Source organism: Macaca thibetana, chromosome X (genome assembly GCF_024542745.1).
Source record: "Macaca thibetana thibetana isolate TM-01 chromosome X, ASM2454274v1, whole genome shotgun sequence".
Taxonomy (NCBI): Eukaryota; Metazoa; Chordata; class Mammalia; order Primates; family Cercopithecidae; genus Macaca; species Macaca thibetana.
The window spans coordinates 61576913-61600565 of NC_065598.1; the positions used below are offsets into that span (position 1 = coordinate 61576913).

General features: G+C 50.2%; 1 protein-coding gene across 13 annotated transcripts; it reads right to left on the reverse strand.

Moving 5' to 3' along the window:
* Positions 1-901: 901 nt before the first annotated feature.
* On the reverse strand, positions 902-22637 carry LAS1L (LAS1 like ribosome biogenesis factor). Of its 13 annotated transcripts, none has more exons than XM_050776894.1 (14): positions 22313-22636; positions 21435-21560; positions 20385-20454; positions 19218-19299; positions 17461-17745; positions 17078-17124; positions 16126-16235; positions 12948-13033; positions 12547-12597; positions 12039-12245; positions 11543-11690; positions 5953-6446; positions 3143-3290; positions 902-1221 (listed from the first exon to the last, which is right to left on the reverse strand). In XM_050776894.1, the coding sequence occupies exons 1-14, from the start codon at positions 22546-22548 to the stop codon at positions 1095-1097; spliced, it is 2217 nt and encodes a 738-aa protein (XP_050632851.1). In that variant the 5' UTR covers positions 22549-22636; the 3' UTR covers positions 902-1094. The 13 variants fall into 13 exon arrangements, 8 of the variants coding, with proteins under 8 accessions (XP_050632851.1, XP_050632850.1, XP_050632853.1 ...); XM_050776893.1 differs by having other exon boundaries at positions 3143-3293; XR_007722681.1 differs by lacking the exons at positions 902-1221; positions 3143-3290; positions 5953-6446 and adding exons at positions 7134-7481; positions 8685-10476; positions 10729-10832 and having other exon boundaries at positions 22313-22637.
* Between the last annotated feature and the right edge of the window lie 1016 nt (positions 22638-23653).

A 23653-nucleotide genomic window follows, 5' to 3' on the forward strand; every position in this document is an offset into this window, starting at 1 on the left:
TGTGGACCAGCCCCTTAGAAAAATGATTATACACATACCCACAATGATACTCAGTATATCCTTTGAAGTGTTGTAGACACTCTAGGGGTCCTAATCCAAGTTAAAACTCTTGTCTGGGCTCTGGCACAGCACTTTTACCAAATTCCTCTTTGGCATTTTCTTAGTATAAGCCCTCTCCATCATTTCTTGGTGTGGCCATTTACAGAAATCCCTTAAGGCACCTAGCAGAGGCATCAGGTTATCATTTGGTGACTCTGTCCTTCCTCACCAGGCTGAAGGCTCTAAGGAATGAAAACATGGTTTATTCATCCCTATCTCTTGCTAGCTCAGGGCTGACATGGGGTAGGCACTCTAAGGTGAGGTGAGTTTCTGAGGGGATTTGGTGACCACAGAGAACAGTGGATCAGTCCCTAAGATATTTCTCTTGCTCTAATGCACACCACAAGGAAGCCCACTCTCATCTTTTCTAGGCCAGAAGAGTGCAGAAGTGACAAAGAAAATCTCTCCGGCTTTCAACTGCTGTTTCGTGTACAGTGTGAGCAGGTGTGGAGAACAGCAGGAAGCCTGTTGGGTAGCAGCAAGGCGGCCTGACTCTTCCCACTGTCAGGGAGGCTCTAAACAAACCACCTGGCCACTCGCTAGGCTCTGTAGCCAGCAGTGCCTCTGGGGCCTGATGCTTCCAAGTGAGCTGGCCTCATACTACAGCTGAGAACAGAAATGGTTCGAGGAGTCCGGAATAAGATATGGGTGGAGCCTGGTTATGGGAGCAATCAGAGCCAGAGGCCCACAGGGCCTCAGGACCTGGTTCCTGGTCAAGCCTTGTCTGGAGCCTCCACAGTAAAGGGAAAACTATACTGGTCTGCCCCAGCACCCACCCTCTTCATCTCACAAACACCAAAACTACAGTTGCCTGTTTATTATTTTTCAAAACAAAACAAAAACAAAAGACATTCAAAATTCCCCTGTGGTGGACAACTGAGTTGATGTGGCTGATCCAGGCTGTCTCCCAGGTTGTCTCAGGGAGCATCAGTTGTACTAGGGGGTAGGCTGTTGCCCTGGCAGGGCTAGATGAACACTTGCACCAGGGATGGCCATCAGAAGAGCTGCAGGCCAGTTTTGAGCCCATGCAGCTGCCCCTGGCTCCAGAGAAGGCCCTCGAAGTTGCTGCTGCTGCTGTTGCTGCAGTTGCCACTGCCGACACCACAGCTCAGGCCCAAGGTGCTGAGGAAAGAGTGGGAGGTCAGTCAGGGAAGGAGGCAGCTTTAGGCTCTGGAGGGGCCAAGTGTGCTTGACATGTGTGTATCTGTGGGATGGGCCCACTCTCCTGTCTGGCTTTACAAAGAGGCTGGAGCAAATCCTAGAAACGACTTCATGTGGGCCCCAGGGGTGGCTTGGCCCTCTCCTCAGTTGAGGAAAGGAGGGAAGGAGGCAAGGAGCTTTTCAAATGAAGCTTTATGCAGAGTCCTAGTAGATAAACCAGATTAAAGTAGAGCTGTTTGGGTTGAGGCAGGGGAGGGGGCCCCACACCACCTGACTCCCAAGACATTGAAAGTAGCTGCCTTAACAGGGCCACCTTTCAAGGCCTTAGAGCTTGGGGGCCAGGGCACTCCAGGCTGGATCCCTCCCACACCCAATAGCTGGTTAAGGGGTCCACGGCCAGGCTTGGGCTGTAAGACAAGGCCCACAATTGCAAGATTGCTTTAGGGAGGGTGGCTCTGCCCTCCTTCTCCCTGGCCCTGCTCATAACACTCTTGCTTCCCCTGCTTCCCGCAGGTCAAGGTCCTTCCAGCTGGGTGAGGGTGACAGCTGAGAGCAAAGCCATCATCCTACCCTCAGGCAGATCCATGGTTACACTACTGCAGCTGAAAAAACCCTTATAGATGATCTAGTCCCACCACCTCCCATCACCCACAATCTTACAGACAAGTTAACTGAGGCCCAGAGATGGGAATGGACTTGCCCAAGGCCACGTAGCCAAGTCAGAGGTGGAGCTGAGACAAGGAGCAGGGATGGGCATGCCCCTCCACAGCAGAGGAAACCTCCTGACTACAGTTGGTGTGGGAGCTGGGCTGAATCAGCTTCCTTCTTGACTGAACAGCTCCAGCTGCCCACACTTCACCCTTGATATCCATGGTACTCAATAAGCCATCCTTACCCAGGTCCAGGCTGGGTGGGAAGGACGGGTAAGGGCACCTCTGTCTCAGACATGTGAATCCCACTCCCAACTACAGATCTCCTGGCTTCCCCAGCTGCCGCCTCTCCTCTCCAAGAGGCCTGCTGGCCCTGGCCCGTGGCCTTGGACAGAGTCCATGGCATTGCCTTGGGTCTGGTCTGCTTCTGGGGCCCCTGGATTCTATAGCCCTCTCCCAGAATGTCCAGATGAAGAGGGGTTCATCTCCCAGGGAGTGGGCAGGCAGCAAAGGGAAAGACTCAGTTTCAGGGCCCTGCAGGGGTTCCTCTCTAGTACTCACAGGATTCCCCTGGTCAGAATGGCCCAGCATTCTGGAATGTATAGGCCCTTTGGATGGGCTCCTTTGTGTTACCAGCATAGCCCCTCAGCAAGGGCTGCTTGGTTTCTGGCTCCCTGGTGACCCAAGGGCTCCCACGCCTGTGATTCAGAGGCGAGTTTCGAGGGACAGCATGAAGCCCTGTGCAGGCCTTGCTACCAAGGTGCCTGGACAGTGTGGGGAGGCCTACTGACTACTCTGTGCACATTTGAACAAATCCCTTCCCCTTTCTGGGCCTTCGTTTTCTCCTCAGGAACATGAAAAAGCTGGATGAGAGCATCTATTCTTGACCTTTTAGGAGTGGTGGACCAGTTAAGAGAATCTGCTGAAAGCTACGGACCCTTCTCCTCCCAAAATGTGTGCACAGACACACACACACACATCCATCCATAAGCACAAACTGAATGCAATCTGAGAGGGATGCTAAGCCCAGCTTGTGTGGCTACTTCACTGGCTCCCCACACTAGGGACAGGGAGAGCTGGCAAGGGCCCAGCCAGGGACTGGGGCTTACACTTCACTCATTTAGGCCCTGACTGGGGACAGCTACCTCCCCCACCCACCTCACCTTATCTTCTCTCCCTCCCACAGGTGGCAGAGAAAGGGGGTGAGAAATCCTGTTGCCATGGGCACTCACTCAGTCTTGCATGTTGAGGGTTCCAGCCGCTGCTCTAGCACAGGCTGGTCCAAAAGATACATGGTGTCATAATTCTCCAGCATGAGCTCTGCTGGGTCCTCGGTCTGACCTGGCATTCGGCCTAGGGGAAATGTGTCCCATCGCACGTCTTCTGTGGAGCAAAGGGAAGTGGCAAGACTGGGCTGATGAGCTGGTTCTCCGACTGGTGTACAGGCCTGCTCACCTTGTCCATCCACCCACCCCACTTAGCACGGGTGGGCTCTCTCAGGATCTCCAGCTTCACTGCTCTCGGTATCACTTCTCATGAGCCCCTCTCCACCAGAGTGCTTCACCACACATTCTTTATGGTCCTTCTTCCCCTCTATTTGTTTACAAGTATACAACTATAGACATTTTTGTCCCTCTTTGCTCTTTTCCTACTTCCCCAGGCACGTTCCCACACAGACACAAACAACAACTTCAGACCTGGCTGTATCACTGCTTCAACTTCTCATCCTCACCCCTATTTCCCTGTCTGCAGACACATACATAGGGACACATCATGGAGGGTCTGGATGTCCCAGAATTCCCAAAGCACCTCCCCCGCAAACCCCAAATCCACCAGTACCTCAGAGTATCTGAATGACCTAGATTTCCTACAAATCTACACACACACTCCCCTGCCTGTTTGAATACCACATGTTTTCTTAATGCAGAGATACACACACACCCCCATGCCCATCTCAGGGTGGACTCCCTGAGATAATATGTTCCCCTGCCCCCTGCAGTTCTTGCCCCAAGATGCACAAGGTACACCCCTTTTCTGGGGAAGGGCTGTCTCACTACATATCCCACCCCTCACAGCCCCCCAAGTATGTATACAGAAGCACACATACATAAGCCCTTCACTCAGTGACTGTCCTGTTCACTCCCTGCCTCCCACAAACCTCATTCATTGGCATACAACCAGGCATCTTCCTGTCCCTACCTCCCCACACATGTGTACACACAGAAGGAGCAATGGCAAAGGAGAGAGGGAAAGAGTTAACGTTCTAGACTTTCCACATTCACAACTCACATCCCCCCACATACAGATGCTCCACTTTAGAATGGGGATGCCGGGCATCCCCCATCCCGCTCTGTCCTATCACTGAGACACCTACCACACAGTATTATATTAAATGTCCCTCCCCATCCTTCCACAAATGCATTCAGTGTTTTCAAATGAAGCCTTCGCTAGTGCATTCCACGTAGTTTCCATTTCTGGCCTTCTGCATCTCCCTCGTACTCAAAGAATTCTCCCTGTCATAATGCCCCTGGCATTCTATAATGTGTCAACCCTGGACCAACTTTTTATGTAACCCAGAGCTCCTCAGGAAGGACTGTTCCTCTACTTGTCCATCCCCCTCCCCTGGCTCTCTTACTGGAAGTTGTGCCTGTCTTAATGTCCTGCATTACTCCATGATACAGAGACACCTTCGTGCACAGGGACCACTACCCACATAGGCTCTGTCCCTGACCCAATCATCTATCATCACTAATATCCCCAATGCTGTCTACATCACTGCCCCTGCTTCTTTATCCTGATACCCTTGTACATGTCCCCAGTGATGGTGTGAACATACAGGCCACCTCTGGATGGCTATATCTCATTGCCTGTTCCCACTACCCCTCCATAGATGCCAACCTCAATGCTGTCACTTTTCTCTCACAGACACCTATTAGCCCTCATGGATTTCAGCAACCCTGCCTCCTCTTCACAAAGCTGTAGGACAGCCTGCTTGGCCATGACTTCTTTAACTGCCCCTACTTTTCCCTTTTTCCTACACACACACACACACACACACACACACACAAATTCTGCTTATGCCAATGCCCCTCCCTTTCAATATTTACAAAGATCCCCCAACACAGCCCTCCTTGCCCTAAGTTATTTGTCACTGGGCCATGGTTTGGCCAGCAGGTACAGGCACACGCCCATATACACACACAGAGAGACAGATTTTATGTTTTATGTTCCAGCCCTTCCACCCTGTCCATACAAGGGCAAACAAAGGCCATAGTATCTTTCTCTATAAACTCATTCACTGCCTCCCCTCTCACTTTCTGCCACTGCCCACCCCACACCACACAGGCCCAGCTGTTCTCCCTCCCTCCCCAGGCTTCAGCACACAGACTCCACGCTGTTCTGTCATTCCTTCCGGGTCTTCCAGCCTCCGAGGTTCCTGTTCATTAACCTAAGCAAGGGTACTCAAAAGGAAGAGCAGATCCCTATCACTAACCCTCCCTGCAGCCTCTTCCTGGCTTCAGTCTCACTAATTTGTGTGCTCACCTAAAAATCACAGCATTCCTTATTCTCTCTTGTGATTTCACTTCCTGTTTCTCTGACTTAATGCCCTAGGTTCCTTCTTTCTAATACACACAGCAAAATCTTGTCTCATGACCAGCCAGCCTCGAGGTACACACACACACACACAGAAAGCACTGTCTCACTGCAAGTGAAAAACACATGCAGAACCATATACATACACACTCCCTACTTTTTGCTATCTTCTGCCTCTATGTTACTGCCCAGGGCTCACACCCATGTCATCCTCTCAGAATGTGCTCTTTATATGAGGTAGCCAGCAGCCTGACAGTGGTCCCTGGCACTCATAGGCTCCATCCTAAGAGGCGGGAGAAGCCACCTGTCATCTATGCACCAGGCTGCCTCCAGGCTTGCCTCACATTGGCTACCTCCTGCTACTTTCCATCTCTTCCTAGGGTAGAAGGAAGCCTCAAGAGCCAGCCAAAGAGAAAAGAAGTTCATGTGGGGACAAAGTAATTCTTACCTGAGCTAACCTGCCATGCAGAGCCCTGCAAAGCTCCTCTTTTCTGGGCCAGAAGCCTAGCATTCTCGGCAGTGGGGGACTCTTGCCCTGTAGAGAAAGGCCCCACCTCCATTCTGTCTTCCTCTTCATCATCTTCCTCATCATCGTCTTCATCATCATCTTCATCCTCCTCTTCCTCCACTTGGTCATTTTCTTCCTCCTCCTCTACCTGGTCTGGCAAGACCTCGTTCTCCTCCTTCTCCTCTTCCTTGACATCATTAACATTGCCCTGCTCCTCCTGCTGCTGGGCCTTTGCTTCAGACCCGAAGCTGGAGCTGGCTGGTTTGATGCTCCAATACAGGCTGTCTAGTGTATATGGAGACTTCCCAATGGGGGAGGCCTCAGAGCCCTCCTGCACCAGGCTGTTTTCTCCACTCTGGGTATAAATGGAACAGATGCGCAGCAGCTTCTCCTGCTCCTCGTCTGGCAGGCCCTGCCCCATGGCTTTGAAGATGCTGAGCAAAGGGAGGGATGGGGTAGGAAAGATTCAAAATCCCAAGCCACTTCATACCCCAACACTCCAGGGTTTGAACTTGGTCTCTGAACTTCCAGACCTGCCTCTGAAAGGCAGTGTAGTAGAGCAGACAGAACATAGAAACAACAGGACCATGGACCCCGAACAAGCTCTGTGGTTCATCTCTGTGCCTCACTTCCATTCTCAGGTAAAATGAGGACAATAATGATACCTAATGTATAGGATTGTTGGGAGGAGTAAATAAGAAAGCTCACATAGAATGCCTGGCACAGTGCCTGGCACATAGTGGGCATGCAATAAATGATAGCTATTAGTCTGCACTTAAAAGCTACATAAATACACAAAACAGCCAACAGGCCTGCAGGGCTGGAAATGAGCAGATCCCTCTCTTCTCTGGCCTAGCTGAGCAACCTGTCTTGAGCTCCAAGGATATGCCTGGAAGTGTTCTGGGCTCCTTCTGCGTGGAACACAAACTGTGATCCCTTTATGGGAGCAGCTACAGCCCAGCCTGGAATGGAGGAAAAGAAAAAAAAAGCAGCGGCTGACAAGACAAAGCAGGATGTGGGAGGGAGGCCAGATGAGCACTGCAAACCTACTGCAGGCACTGCGGGGCTGAGGGAGACAGAGAGCACGAGGAGGGCAGGAAAGACCAAGGGAGGGCTTTCGTGCAGGAGGTAGGGCCCGGGAAGCCCAGAGACAAGAGCAAGCACATGGTGCTGCTGCGTGCAGTGAGTAGCCCAGCTAGAGGGCACGGCCTGTGCTGAGGAGCCGTGGGAGGAAGAGAGGGCTGGGAAGTTATGTGTGTGCATTGGTGTGTGTGTGAGGGGTCACTTGCCAATTCTGAGTACACATGAAGGCCATGTTTCTGAAGATCACCATGGTGACCATGTGGAAGCTGGCCTGGACAGGCAGCCTGGAGGCAGGGAGACCAAGGAGGAGCCTGTTCCGACAGTTGAGGCCAGAGTCGGGGAGGGCTGACCTGGGGCACTGGCAGTGGAGATGGGATGGAGTGAAGCTGTGAAGGATACACAGACAGACAGAGAGCAGGGCTTGGTGACTGATGGCAGGGGTCAGGCAGAGTTAAAGATGATGACACTGTGCACACAAAAGACGGCGCCAACAGCAAAACCACCAACAGATACAGAGCTGCTGGGAAGGGGAGCTCGAGGTGAGAAGAGGGTGAGTACCCCTCACAGAGCCTCTCATAGAACCTGGTACCTAACGGGCACCCGGTCACAAATGGATGCGGATGGTTCACAGACGGGCCATGAGCTCAGCAGGCTGTTTTCTCTCTGGGCACATGCAGACTGGTCACATATGCAGGGTGACTGGTCAGTGGGGGCAGGGCTGGGGGGCTGATGACTTGACTGGGAGATCCTGTCTATGGAGCCAATTTCATATTCCAAGGGGATAGTAGTTCAAATTAAATTGATATTGGCTGGCTGGGGAAAGTGCTTGAAAAGCTTCCAGCCCTATCAGATGAAAAGCCAGAGAGAAACTTTGTCCTCTCATGGTGGTCCATTAGTGTGATTAATAACAAATATTCCCAGACACTTGATACTGGCAAAATGCCTCATCAGCCTGCTTATGATTACCCACCTGCTATCTTGAGCCATTAGTCTGACCACTAAGGTGCAGGGGTGATGTGAATCTTAAAATACACCCCCTTCCTCGAGTATGTCTGGTCATAGCTCAGGACTGAGAAGGTCACAGAATTCAGGCTGATGGAATGAAGGTGGACTTTGGGCTCACACCACCTGGGCCAAGATCCCTGTCCCACCATCAACAAATGTGTGGCTATTAGGTAAGTCCCATCACTCCTTAGAGCCTCAATGTCTTATCTGTCAAATAGATTATAATACATAATACTTCCACCTCCCAAGACTGCTGTGTCAAAGTAAATGAAATTAACCTCTACAAAAAAACACAGCACCATGCCTGACACTTAATTTCCAATAGTATCTTTTATTTTTTCTCTGGGGTAAACAAAAGCCAAGTTCTGTGTTTAACAGATGCTTTCTGCAATAATACAATCTAGTGGAGTATTACAGAAGAGCATGGGACTAACGACAGGCTATCTGGATTCTGGCCCCAGCTCTGACTTGCAGCATAACACCTGGGCAAACACCCTCTGTTCCCCACTCTGTGTAATGGGGTGATTAGGACTAGATTCACTGCTTATCTGGGAAAGGCAGGATCTGTGCACAAGAAATCGTACCCAAGTGAGCCGCTGTTACTGCTGGCATGTCTCGCATCCCTCTGGTATGCTTGGGTTGGGAGAAGATCTCTGTGGTCCAGACTTCTCCAAGACCAGCAGCTTCCACTCTGCAGGCACTTAGGATTGGAAAGTACCTTGAAGGCCACCTATCCAAACCTCTCCATGCTGCTCTTGTCATTCCCTCCCTCCCATTACATACACATGCCATGTTCCTTCTGGACTTTGAAACTTGCTTTATTCTTTCTCCTGCTTGAATTGTTCAAATGCCTCCTCTCGAAACTCTGACTCATCCAGGCCCTTTTGGTTCTCCTCCCAATTTCCCACCCATCCACATCACTTCTAGTCTGGAGCACACATCTGGCAATGTGGCTGTTCAGTCCCAATTTCTGGAAGTCTTGCCTTGACTGACTTTGTCTACAAAGCCACTTTTAAAATCTTACAAATACCTCTGTGTCCCAAATGTCACCAGGGTTAAAGAAAGACTTTTGGACTCAATAGGGGGATCAGGGACTAAGAGGGTCTTGGCATCCAGACTCCCACTTCATTCATTCCCCAGGCACTGGGTCAGCTCCCACCAAGGACAGCACTGCTAGGAATGAGAGAGCAGAGCATGGTTCAATTCAACAACATTTACTGAGGCCTGTTTGGTGCCTAGACTTGTGTGGTGTGCTGGGGCACAGACAGCTGATGTAGAGTCCTTGCCCTTGAAAAGTTTAGTCTGATAGAGGGAAGGAGACACTAGGGGAAGTAGACACGGCAACACAAAACCTCAGATTTGGGAAGTATTCGAGAGTCAACAGGACAGGGTAGATGGTGCCGCCACCAAGTGAGATAGGGAACAGAGGAGGAAGACCACTTTAGAGTTGAGATGGGGACTAAGACGACCAATTCTCTTTTGGTCACAGTAAGGTGCCTGTGGGCCATCCAAGGGGAGATGTCTCACATGCAGTCGAGTACAGGAGGCTGAATCTTGGGGGAAGGGCCAGAGCTAGACAGATTTGGGTCTCAGCACTTTATAGGAACTAGTAATAAGCACAGGCATTTTTCAAGGAGGGGGTGGTAAACAGCATCAATGCAGCAGACACAGAGACTGACAAGGGCCCACTGATTTGGTAACTAGGAGGTCAAAGCAACTCTGGGGGTGAATGTCAAATTGCAGCAGGTTGAGGAGTAAGAGGGTAGTGAGGAAATGGAGAGTGTTGAGTGTAGACTACTCTTTTGAGATGTTTTGATGGGAAGGGTGGGAATGATAAGCTGATGATAACCCAACAGAGGGATGCAGGGTCAAAGGAGATTTTGCTTGTGTTGCTGTTACTGTTGTTTTGTTTAAGATGAGAAAAGCTCAGGCACGTTCCTAGGTTGAAGAGCAAGAGCCAGCAGAGCAAGGTAGAGGCTGGGGTGAGGCCCCAGCGATGCTGGCAGAGGTGGCTCCAGAGCACAGGTGGAGGAGCAGGCTTTGAGGTGGGGCAAGGCCACCTCATCCTGAGACTGGCGAGAAGGTTGAGTGCAGCCGCAGATCAGTTCACGAGGGCTGGACCTCAGGTCGAGGGGGCCCTGCCGGATGCCTCCATGTGCTCGAGGAAGCTAGGGTGAAATGGGAGAGGGGGAGGGGCTTGAGGTGAGCGGTAAGGGTTTAGAATAGTGAGGAAATGGGAGAGAAAGTGGTCAGAAAACAAGTAAAAGTTCAGACAAGCAGAACTGAGGCCTCGCCCAAGATTAAAAATCATACCTCTGCAGTGGCAGCAATCCGCAGGGCTATGTGGTTTTCTCCAGCAGAGCTCAGCTACCCGGGCTGAGGAGCAGGGGAAGCAGAATGGGGAGGATCAATTATAGCTCAGGGGTTTGCAAGTCAGATATGGCCAAAGGATGGGCAAAGCTGAAGGTGCTGATGATGAGTGGCCGAACTGAGCAACCACAGACAGGATAGAGGGGAAGCAAGGTCAAGGGATGCAGGAAATGGAGGGATGGAGATCTGGATGCAGGCAAAGAGCAAATGTCATGGGATGCAAGGGTGAGAACTAGAAGGACGAGAAGTGGTGGTCACCGAGTGGGATGCTGGGATGTCAGCTTTCAGAGGTGGAACAGCTCCGAATGATGGAAATGGGTTGCTGAGTGTAGTGGAGAATGAAAGTCACTGGAGTTGAGGAGCTGCAGAGTGTCAGATGAGTCATCCAAATGAAACAGATATTGCTCAAGAAAGCAAGAAGGAAATCAGGTGCTAAAGGCTTCCATGATTATGAGGGAAGTGGCTCAGGGTCAGGAAATGACAGAGAAAAGGAAAGGGAGACAACCACAGGTATTTACCAGTGCAATATTCAGTTTGACCATAGAACCCAGGGTGGATGGGGTAAAGGAGACTCACAGGAGGTATGGCTACCATGGTAAGTTGGGCCAGAATCAGAAAGATCTTTGAATGTCAGGCTAAGAAGCCTAGACTTAACAGGAAGGCAATAGGGAGCAACTGAAGGTTGCTAAGCAACTATCAGAGGTATACTTTGGAAAGATAATAGAGGAAACAGCACTGGGCTTGGAGTCAGAAGACCTGGGTTCAATAATAAACAGCAGCTACCATTTATTGTGCACTTACTCTGTGCAGGCCACTGTGCTAAGCACTCTAGGGGGATTGTCTTATCCATTCCCACACTGGACTCAGTTCAGTCAAGTCTTAAGCTGTATGATCTTAGGTAAGAAAACCCTACCCCTCCCCTCTCTGGACTCAGTTGTCCCATCTGTCAGTGGGAGTGAGACTGGGCTAGATTGTCCCCAGAGGGCCCTTCTAACTCAGTCATTCTAGGGCAGTGTGGCCCCGAGGCTTGAAGCGCCTCACCCTCTTACCGGATGGAATTCAAGAGACTTACATCCGAAGGAGTTGGGGGCTGGCCCAGCAAGGTGAGCCCAAGCAGGACTCAACCATCCGGGGCCAGTCAAGGGAGGCGGAGCAGTTGAACAGCCTCCAGCCCCTTCTTGCTTCCCACTGGCCTGCAGAAAATCGGCGAGCATTCCGTCCTGAGAGAGAAGAGAGGATCTAAGGAGAAGGAAGCAGTGAGCCCCCCACCCAACATTTCACCTCAGAAAGTTTGGCTCTGTCCCTCCCCATCCCCCCAGACTCCCCACCTATACCTCCCAACTGCTCAAAGAATTCAGGGCACTTTGCCCCAGCCCAGTTTAGTTGGCTCTGAGAAGAAAAGGAAAAGGGAGATTTGTCCACTGCTTCCGCGGGGCCCTCTTGGGCAAACCTAAACCTTTAACACGGGAGGTGTTTGCCTGGTGCTTCTTAGCAGAGAGCTGAGGACAGCGGCAGAGGCTCCTGCCTGGGCTGCCTTAGGCCCTAGGGCTAGGGCTAGTCTCCCTCACCAGTCTTGGTGTTGGCCACGATCAGTTCAACGGTCCATCTGAGGATGTAGGTAGGCCGGATCCCGCTGATCCCCAAGGCTGGCAGTTCAGAGAGCATCCTCTCCAATAGGGCCTGCGTGAAGTTCTGGGAGTGCAGGCCCCTGAGCAGGGGCTGCCAGAACTGAGAGAACGGCTTTGGCACCAGGACGTCATTCAAGTCCACGTTTTCTGGTTTGTAAGGGACACCCATTTGAGGGGGCAATAGGAGGGAGAGAGCAGGAGAGCACGAAAGAGAGAGCAAGAGACAGCAAGAGAAAGGAAGTGAGAGTGAGAGCAAGAGAATGTGTGCGCGCGCATGAGCCAAGCCCCCCACCAACAACAGAGTTGCCACCGCAGAACAAAGGAAAGAGGAGAGCAGAACAGTGGGGAGAGAGAAACCAGTTAGTATCTGGCAACCAACAACTGACTCAAAATAAAGTATAAACAAAACAGAGATCTGGTTCTAGCTTCAGCTTTGTCAATAACTCACTGTGTGACTTTGGGTCAGTACCTTCCCCTCTCTGGACCTCAGTCTGACCATCTGTAACATGAGGATGTTGGACTAGATGACCTCACAAGGCCCCTCCAATTCTGCTGTTCTAGCTCTCTAGCTAGCAGCTAAATCACAATGAACATGGCACAATAATGTCATTAAGACTCCCCGACCCCACCCCATCCCACCCCACCCCATTCCAGACCACTTAAGGACAGCCCCACAACTGTCAGTGGGGCTACCTGTTCTGCTCAGCCAGAAAGGCTGAGGGAATTTCAGAGACCGCGGAATGGCAGGAAACAGCCTTCACACCCCAAACCAGGGCCCCCCAGCCCATCCCAGGTGTTCCCACCCAAGAATCAGAACCCTAAGGGTGCAGTGAGCCCCCAGAACCCTACCTTCATACTCTATCTGCAAAGCTGCCAACTGTTCAAATGTGGGGACAAGGAAGCCATCATCCAGAAAAGCATCCAGCACAGCCTCCCTGGAACAAGAGGACACTAATTTAGCAAAGTGATGCTGGCAGAAGACCCTCTCCTACTCCTCCACCTACCTCCAAAGCAGTTAATGCCTTTGGCTCAAGTGGCTGAAGCAGTATAGGGAGAGGGGTGGTGGGTGGGTAGGAGTGGGGAGGAAGGGAGTTGACAATTGGATCTTAGGCTTCAGCCTCCTCGGGCAGGGGCTGGTTAGAGGCTGGGATCAGTGGGTTTTGAACAAGTGCTTACCAAGCACTAATGCTGATCTATGGCCCATAATGAGGGCAGTAGTGTCTGAATACACTTCAATACACAGACAGGAAAAAGTTCAACATCCACAGAGGAAGGAATTAAATGCCTGGTATCATGGGGTCAAGGGCTTTTAGACTCAGTTCTTGCAGTCTGTTTCTCTTAACCACTCCCCAGTACCCTACCCCTTCTCTTCTCCCTGGCTACCTTCTTTTAGATCCTAGAAGTAGAAACCTTGGGGACCCAACTGCTAGACCAAATATGGTCCACAGGCCTTATTACTAGGGGTTCTAAAAACCCAGAACAAAGCTAGAGGGGTTGCAGGAATAGGTTATAGAGGTAAATCACCCATCTCTATCTATTAACCCATTTATGCCTAGTGTTCCATTATTGGAACCGCCAGCATAAATGGGTTAACAGCTCAAACCTACACCAGCAACAGCAAGCTGATTCCTCCAGAGTTAGTGGCTTCCCAAGAGGCTCTCTGCTACAGTTTGGATGTTTGTCCCCTCCAAATCTTATGTTGAAATTTGATCCCCAATGTTGACCTTGGTGCCTGTAGAAGGGGTGTGGGTCACTGGGTCGGATCCCTCATGAATGACTTGGTGCTGTTCCCACAGTATCAAGTTCTTGTTCTATTAGTTTCCGCAAGAGCTGGTTGTTAAAAAAGAGCCTGACATCTCCCCCTCCACCTTGCCATCTGATCTCTGCAAAGTGGGCTCCCCTTTGCCTTCTGCCATGAGTGGAAGAAGCAGCCTGAGGCTCTCACCAGAAGCAAATGCTGGCACCATGCTTCTCGTACAGGATACAGAAGCATGATATAAACAAACCTCTTTTCTTCATAAATTACCCAGCCTCAGGTATTCCTTTATAGCAACACTAAACAGATACAGACATTCTCCTAGCTGACCAAGCCTAGACGTGGAAAAAAGAGCTCCCAAGGTGTCCTAATGCCTGGAAAATTGACATACTTAGATCCCTCCCTCCAGCATTACCAGGCAGACACTACTGTGTTAGCGGCATAGTTTTCCCAGCTGCTAATGAAGCCACCACCAACTCTTTTGCTGAAAGGTAGAGCCAAGAAACCTAGGCTGGGCAAACACTGATAAAATACTTTTGGAACTAGTATCCTGGACATGAATAGAAGACTCCAGGGGCAATCCCAGCCTACACTATAGTTTTCACCCAGGGTTAATCTGCCACCTACACCACCTACCTACACTCTCCAACTTCTCTCTAGCTGAGGTTTAGCACTGCCTGCACAGGTTCTTAGAGGAAAGTCCCCCAAAGCCCTTCCAGCTGAATTTAGGTAGAAAGCCCCCAAGAGCTAGGGAGGAAAGAAGAATGGGCAGACATACTATGTGCCTGCTCTGGACTGAGCTGAGCACTTTGTTTTGGAAAAAAAAGGCTCACAGCCATACTTGAGAGACAAGGAACTTAGTCTCTAGGAGCCAGACCCTGAGAAGGTCCTGCCTCTATTCCCCTAATCATGACTATCCAAGAGATGCTAATACCCTCCAATGGCAGTTCAAAAGAAAACACCAGGCTGGGCGTGGTGGCTCGCATCTGTAATCCCAGCACTTTAGGAGGCCAAGGCAGGCGGATCACCTGAGGTCAGGAGTTCCAGACCAGTCTGGCCAACATGGCAAAACCCCATCTCTACTAAAAATACAAAAATTAGCTGGGCGTGGTGGTGCTTGCCTGTAGTCCCAGCTTCTTGGGAGGCTGAGGCAGGAGAATCCCTTGAACTCGGGAGGTGGAGGGTGCAGTGAGCCGAGATCGTGCCACTGCACTGCAGCATGGGCAACAGCGAAACTCCGTCTCAAAAAAAAAAAAAAAAAAAAAAAAAAAAAACAAGACAAGACCAGGCCGGCTGCAGTGGCTTACACCTGTGATCCCAGCACTTTGGGAGGCCAAGGCAGGAAAATCTCTTGAATCCCCAAACTTGAAACCAGTCTGGGCAACATGGTGAGACCCCACCTTTACAAAAAATTAAAAAATTAGCCAGACGTGGTAGTGCATGCCTGTTGGTACCAGCTACTTAGGAGGCTGAGGTGGGAGGATCTCTTGAGCCTGCGAGGTTGAGGCTGTGGTTATCTATGTTCGCACCAATGCACTCCAGCCTGGGTGACAGAGCATGACCCTATCATAAAAAAGGAGAAAAGGTCAGGCTCAGTGGCTCATGCCTGTAATCCCAGCACTTTCAGAGGTCCAGACAGGCAGGTCATTTGAGGCCAGGAGTTTGAGACCAGCCTGGCCAACATGGTGAAACCCTGTCTCCACTGAAAATACAAAAACTAGCCAGGCGTGGTGGCTCACATCTGTAGTCCCAGCTACTCTGGTGGCTGAGGCATGAGAATCACTTGAACCCAAGAGGTGGAGGCTGCAGTGAGCCAAGACTGCACCACTGCACTCCAGCCTGGGTAACAGAGAAAGATACTGTCTCAAAAAAAAAAAAAAAAAAGACAAGACTAGCAACACCTACCATATTATCTTTTACCTCAAACTTAGACAAGGGCTAGGCAGTGAGGTGGTAATTATCAAGGGATTTTCCTAGTTGTCAAGAGCTCCACATGCCACCCGACAGACAGGAAAGCAGCTGGCCAGGAGATGGATGACAGTGGGCATTCCTGCCTCTGGCCATTCTAGTATAGGCAACCCCCACCTGGAAGTTGGCAGGGTCGAGGGCAAACAGTTCTGCCAAATGTAGGGTCACTGTGGAGGAGATCAGGATTATCCCTGGGATTCTGTACAGCAGAGATTGGCAAGCTAGGATAGGGAAACCAATTTCAATGAGGCTGCTACCCTCTATCCTAGAGAATACGCAGCTCCCAGTTACCTAGTTACACACCTGTTCTCGCATGTAACGCCCTTGAGCTCTGCCAGGACACATTCTACACGTGGGGACGGGTTATTCCACGCCTTAATGGCCTTAGGTAAATACCTAAATTTCTCCAGCACCTGCCAGTAAAGAGGGTCCCATCAGAAGGCTGGTTCAGCCAAGCAACCCACCTCCACCCCTCCAGGATCCCTTCCCATAGGACCTCTCAGCACTGCCCTGCAGGGGACAGGGCAGGGCATGCAAGGGTGGGCCCACAACTCCCCTATTGGCCTTGCAACTAAAAATAGCCTGACTCTCAAATGCGAGACTTTCTCCTCTTTCTCTCTCCCTCCCTCCTCCAACTGAATTTCCTGTGGGCAAATACTGAGATGTTCAATGGGGGAATTTGGCTGGAGATACAGACTCTTAGGCCAAAGGGCCAGGGATGAGGGGAGGCAATGAGTTACAGAAGAAAGGTAACTGGGAGATCCAGGTACTAATCCTGGTTCTATCATTAATTGTATATGTGACTTTGGGCTTGTCCCTTCACTCATCCATGGCTTCAACTTCTTAATCTGTGAAACGGGAGGACTGAACTAAATGGTTTCTGGGTGACCTCCCTAAAAACAGCACCCCTCCAGCTCACCTGATTTAGGGAAGCTCTTGGGCCCCATCTACTGGTCAGCTGCGGAATTGCAAGGCTGCGCAACTACCCACTCCCAGTTGTTTCCTACCACCCAGTGGGGCAGATTATCCGCAAACTTCATCATCTGTTCCCTTCCATCGGTGTGGAGGATCAGTCACTTGGACTCTGCTCCTCTTGTGTCCTTCCTAGTTCCCCCCTCTCTCTTTCCGAGTAGTTCCCTCACGCTTTGTCACTTTTCTTTCACATTCCTTCTCAAGACTTGTCTCAGGTAGCTGGCAAGAGGGAAGAAATGGCTGGGGCAGATGAGAGCACATCAAGTCCAGGGCACTTTCTTACCGTAAACTGCTCCTCTTCATATGATACCAGCAGTTCTCGGGCTCTTTCTGAAAACAGAATGGGGAAACAGATAGGACTGCCAGCCCAGACCCCTGTTCCTGATGGGATTCTGAGCCTCTCTCACCTCATTTCTTGAGTTGTAATTGGGGAACTAGAATTCTTTCCCCAACTACTTCACAGAGCTCAAGATGGTTTGTGAAGTGAATGTGACAGCCATTATACTATGGAAACTAGCCAGGAAGATGGTTTGTGACAGTAATTTTTTAAGCTAAGACTCACCACAGCCCCAGAGGAAATGCTGAGCCAGGGAAATAAACAGCATTAACTCTTAAGCCTGAGCCTTCTGGGCTCATGGGCCCCTTTCTGCCCTCCAAAACACCTACCATATAGCTCTTTATGACTCAGGGCCTTTTTGCAATGAGAATCCACCTCTTCGCTGCCTTTGCTGTCTCCATCGGCCTTTACATCTGACTCCGCACTTTTCCCATTATCCTGAGGTTCTGGTTTCTGTTCTGTGATGTCATCAACAACAATGTTCTTATCTTCCTCTTGATCCTCTTCCTCTATCCCTTCCCTGAACTCCTCCAACTCCCAGGTCTCTCTCAGGCTGTTCTCCAGTTGGCGGCACCAATAGGTCTTCTGGAGCCAATCTAGGACAAAGTAGCAGCCTAGAGGAGGGAAGGAAGGCAGTGCCACAGGATCAGGCAGGCAGCTAGCAGGCCTCCAGCCTCATCTTGTGGGCATTATAGGAGGGCCCCAGGAAAAGGCTTGGCTCCAAGGTTCAAATCTCAAATATCCAGAAGCAGCCTCTTTCACTCTGGGTTATCCCCGTTCTTTGCTTTATCCTGCTCACAAGCACCTTTACTAGAAAAAAACTATTATTGGACTTAGAGACGGGATGCCAAAAACAGCAAGTGGCTAGTAAGTGGGAGAAGTAGGAATCAGCTCCATTAGCTAGTTACATGGTGTTGGCCAAGTCTCCCCTTTCCTAGATCTCAGTTTTCCCATCACAAAAGGTGAGGCTAAATCCGGGACTCTTAATCGGGATGGGGTGGATGTCCAAGGAACTCCTGGGTTCATGACACTGCTGATGGCTCATGTCTGGCAATCTCCCCACCTCAACTACGGAGAGGTATGTGAGACTAATGAGGGACTACGTCAGGAACAACATTTAATGGGGGAGTGGCCGGGCACTGTGGTTCACGCCTATAATCCCAGCACTTTGGGAGGCCAAGGTAAGCGGATCACTTGAGGTCAGGAGTTTGAGACCAGCCTGTCCAACATGATGAAGCCCCAACTCTACTAAAATACAGCCGGGTGCAGTGGTTCATGCCTGTAATCCCAGCACTCTGGGAGGCCGAGGCGGGCAGATCATGAGGTCAGGGGTTCAAGACTAGACTGACCAATATGGTGAAACCCTATCTCTACTAAAAATACAAAAAAAAAAAAAAATTAGCCAGGCATGGTGGCAGGTGCCTGTAATCCCAGCTACTCAGGAGGCAGGGGCAGGAGAATCACTTGAACCCAGGAGGTGGAGGTTGTAGTGAACTGAGATTGTGCCACTGCACTCCAGCCTGGGTGACAGAGCGAGACTCTGTCTCAAAAAAAAAAAAAAAAGTTAATCACGCGTAGTAGCGTGTGCCTATAGACCCAGCTACTCAAGAGGCTGAGGCAGGAGAATCACTTGAACTCGAGAGGTGGAGGTTGCAGTGAGCCAAGGTCCTGCCACTGCACTCCAGCCTGGGCAACAGGGTGAGACTTGTCTCAAAACAAACAAACAAACAAAAACAACTTAAGGGCAGGCAAAAAAACCTCTGTAGTCAAGGTATCAAAATATGCCAAGCCATGTTGGAAGCTGAAACAAAAGGAGAAATCAGTAATACTAATCCTGCTTTATTTAAAGTTTTGATATTATGTTTATCATGAATTTTTCCACATTAATATGTTATTTATCTTGATTATGGAACTTTTGACTTCTCCCCGCTTTAAATGTTGTGCCCAAGGCGAGGCCTCACTTCTTTCACCCTAGTCCCAGCCTTGGCTCCAGGTGAAGACCCTCCTGCCTATCCCTCTACCCTTAGTGCCACCAAGCCCAGGCCCCTGGGTTTAACTGTAATAGGTATACCCTCTGAGGACTTACCTCTGCGGCAGTCATTTATATGGGGCATTTTCTTGTGGGTCAACTCATGGCGAAGGTCAACAATCCAATCCGGAATGTTTACCTGATTACAGGGGAGGGTGTGAGTATAGAAATTGGAAAATATTAAAGCTGGAAGGGAGCCAGAGATGAATTATCCTGACCACCCTCTGCCCTATTTTACAACTAGAGAAACTGAGGTCCTGAAAGAAGATTCCAATCATAGTGACAGAGCCAAGATCAAAAACCAGCTCTCCTTATTCTTTTTTTACTGCTCTATGGAGGAGGTATTGAAAATTAGAAAAGTGGGCCGGGCACAGTGGCTCATGCCTATAATCCTAGCACTTTGGGAGCCCAGGGCGGGAGGATCACTTGAAGCCAGGAGTTGGAGACCAGCCTGGCCAAAATTGTGAAACCCCGTCTCTACCAAAAATAAATGTAATCCCAGCTACTCGAGTGGCTGAGGCACAAGAATCGCTTGAACCTGGGAGGCGGAGATTGTGGTGAGCCAAGATCACGCCACTGCACTCGAGCTTGGGCAACAGAGCAAAACTCCGTCTCAAAAAAAGAAAAGAAAATCAGAAACAGAAAAGGCACACACCTCCCCTAACCACCAACCACCCTTTTACAACAAAGAAATACCTGTGAATGAGCATTAACAATCACGTTCTCCAGCCTCCCTCCACCGTGTCCTTCTCCCTGAGTATCCTTTACCCCTGTTTCCCTCTTACACCTACTCTGGGAAGTCAGCTAATGACTGAGAACATGCCTGCCCTCTGGGCCTCTACACACTTCACATACTCACTCAGGGCAAGAATGTCTGAGTTACAGAAGTAGAGACATGGGATGGGAATTCCTGATTTACAAAGTGACTCACAGTGGCTGAGCTGTCTCCTCCTTCTGACTGTCACCTCTTTCCTGTCCCCACCCAGTGCTACATTTGGGCTCCTCCCAGCAAGTTGGGCAGGCCAAGCCCTCTGAGATACCAGTCATGAGCAAGGGAGCAACTGTGCCTCCTTCAGGCTGGAAGCTGAGGCTCTGGGATTCTTGCAGGGCTTGGCTGGTAGTGATGGGATGAGCTAGTCTGACTGTGTGCCCACATTACCCCATGCCCCATTTGGTGAACCCTCTTGGAGAGAGAATTGAGCAAGTTCACTGAATCATACGCACCTCTTGAGCCAGACACTTGAGGGGGACCTTGGCAAACTTTGTCTTCCTCTCCGAGATAAGATTCACAAACCTGGAGTTGAGGGAAAAATAAGTGGCACAGCCCAAGGAACCATTTTATTCCAAATGCTTTGCTGAGTTACTGAAACCCTGCATTTCTACAACTTTTCCACTGACTGTCCTGTCCTATTCTTACAGTTGGTGTCAGCCAGAGCAGGGACAGTTCCATCCATTACGACATTTAATGAGAGTCTGCCCTACAATGAAGCCATACAGATGAATAAGACACTGCGCTAGCCTTGAACAGTTCGGTCTAGGATAAATAATCATGACATAATGTAATGTATTAGGCTAGAACATAATATGCTATAAATGCTGCAAAGGACTATATCAGATAATGGGGAGCACAGCTAACCAATGGAGAAAATAAGAAGAGAAAGGGAGGATCTCAAGGCAGACAAGGGGAACAATAGATAAACAAAGACTTTGACAGATATGAAAACTCAGTAGCAACCTTTTTTCCAATGTGTATACAGCTAGAACCATTATGAGTCACTTTGTAAGTCAGGAATTCCCAGCCCATGTCTCCACTTCCATAACTCAGCAATCTTTCAGTGTTCATGAGGAGAGAAGGGGAAAAGGGTGCTGCTAGGAATAGACAGGGACAGGGTTGGAAAGTCCACATTAAATCACGGGCAAGGACATCGAGCCATTCAGACAAGTTCCTCTGGGTGAGGAATTCAAAGGTAAGAAAAAATATCAGACCATCAAGAGACCCAGAGAGATCACCTGGTCTGAATCCCTTCTTCCACATTCCAAGAGAGAAAGAAAAATGGAAGAGAAGGCTTTCAGGAAAAAGGAAGAAAAAGAGGAATGTGTTGACGAGGGTACCAAAAGCTGTTAAGTCAGGCAATAATCACAGGCTGATCCACACTGAGGTACACGCAGGGTTTTGCTTCAGGTAACACCTGAAGCCAAGTTTTGCTTATCACATGCCTCCCCTGCCTCCAGTCCCCAAAGCCAACCTCCACCCCTACCCCATGCAGGTCTTACCTGACCAATGCCATGCCATAGAGCAGTCTAAGTTCATCAGTGCCCAAGCCACCAGTTACATCCAAGAGCTTACAGCGTATCAGGTCAGCAGTAGAAGCCACTGCCAGAGGGAGTTCGTTGCCTGACCTAAAGGGTCACAGTCCAGCACCATCATAAAGAGCCCTTACACTGGTCTACCCTCCACCTCAGAACCTAGGTTGTTGCAGGCTACACCCATCATATTCTGGTTCAAGAGAGCATGAACAGACACAAAACAAGAAGGTGAGGGAGACAGGGTAATGTCTGTGGGATCCAACAGTATACAGGGCATGAGGGGCTGACTAGGCCGTATACAGAACACCTAACTGGTAGACTGTCAATCAACAGTTGTGTGGACACACCCCTTTCTTTCACCCCCCCACCCCCCCCAAATCAACTCATTGAGCTAGAGGAGCCCCTTATCCCTTGTTAGTCGGCTCCCAACTCAATCTTACCAACAGGACTGAGGCGCCCCACTCAAACATGGTTTTGCAGGCAAGACCTCCTCCCCATTGAAATCGGAAATCCACCCAAGGGTATTAACCTACTCCTTAAGCCCTGGCTCAGGCCTCACTAGTCCCTCCGGCATCCTCTCCAAGTTGGGAGAAGGTCACTTTTTGGAGGTAATGGGTAAACCTCACAGATACAACAAGAGAATTGTTGAGGCACAACCCCTTACTTTCCATCCACAAACGGGATTAGCGCAAGGATGGCCGCGGCGTTCTCCCAGGCATTTGGGAGAGGGGCAACTTTAGGCGACTTAGGGGAAGACTGGAGAACAGGGCCTTATAGAAACTCGACAAAGGAAGAGGTACAGCGCCACCAGCACGCAGGCAAAAGGGCCGAATCCGCCACCTTACCTGCTCCTCCACACCGTGATGCGGTTAAGCGCGTACCGCTGCAACTTATGGTCGTCACAGAACAGATAAACGGTCACCTGGTCCCACTCGGCCCTGCTGAGCCAGGCGACCACGATGCCGTGGGCCAAGAGTGGCAACGACCCTTTCCCTTTGAAGCACTTTCCGTACCACGCACTCCACACGAGATCCATCCCCTGGGAACCCAGACCTGGCCCGGCCCCGGATTCCCACGACATACTGAGCTCAACACCAGGCTCTGTGCCGCACCGCTCCGCACAGCCTTCAGCTCAACGTGCTACCCTCACTCCGAACCGCTACCGCACCAGCAGCCAATAGGAGAGCGTGACCCCATACGCAAGCCCGCCTTCCAACGTCAGCATGGCCAATCGGAATATGAGAGTTAGGCGCCGACCTAATGACATGCAGGGTTAAAAACTCGCCGGCCGGAAGTGTTCTTTTCACAAACCAAACCCTCCAGGTGCAAGCGTTCACCCTCCAGGTTCCGCCAATTTCCTGGTTGCTAACCGGCTTCTGTACCAGACCGGAAAGGGTGTGTCTTCACTGCAAGAGGAATTTTATTTGGCGCCCCTCGGCGGGCGGCAGCATGATTGTAGTCATCCAGTGAACTGAAAATGCGATTTTAAGTATGTTTTTATTGCTACGAATCAGGACCTAACCTAGTAAAACACTGGACACTGAAGCCGGGCTGCAGAGGAAATATCTCATGGAAATAAAGTTGGGTTGAAAAAATCTGCTTTCGTGGCCGTTAACCAGGGGCCCTGCCTTTTAAATTAGTACCAGCCTGGCCGGGCGCGGTGGCTCACGCCTGTAATCCCAGCACTTTGGAAGACCCAGGCGGGTAGATCACTTGAGGTCAGGAGTTCCAGACAAGCCTGGCCAACATGGTGAAACCCGGTCTGTAGTAAAAATACAAAAACTAGCTGAACATGGTGGCACACGCCTGTAATCCCTGTTACTCAGGAGGCTGAGGCACAAGAATCGCTTGAATCCAGGAGGCGGAGGCTGCAGCAAACCAAGATCGCACCCCTGCACTCCACCTTGGGTGACAGATCGAGACTCTGTCTCAAAAGTAAATAAAATACATACATACATACATACATACATACATACTAGCCTAGAGACCTGGGTTTTACTCTAAATTTTGCAACTAACTGTGTGGACTTAGACTAGTCTCAGTTTTCCCATCTGTACAGTGAGAGTTGTAGACTGGTCTCTAGGTTCTCTGTCACAGCTGAAAATTGTAGGATTTTACTCTGCCAACATTCCACTATGTTGGTTTCAACATCCACCAAGGTATACTTAGTTTTTCTGCAAAATTCC

Coding starts and splice junctions, on each gene's coding strand:
- LAS1L (XM_050776893.1), bottom strand. CDS start 22,548: ATGTCGTGGGAATCCGGGGCCGGGCCAGGTCTGGGTTCCCAGGGGATG. Junction 20,455..21,434: donor TATGGCATGGCATTGGTCAG/GTAAGACCTGCA, acceptor CCTCAACTCCAG/GTTTGTGAATCTTATCTCGG. Junction 12,246..12,546: donor TACTGACCCAAAGTCACACA/GTGAGTTATTGA, acceptor CTTACAAACCAG/AAAACGTGGACTTGAATGAC.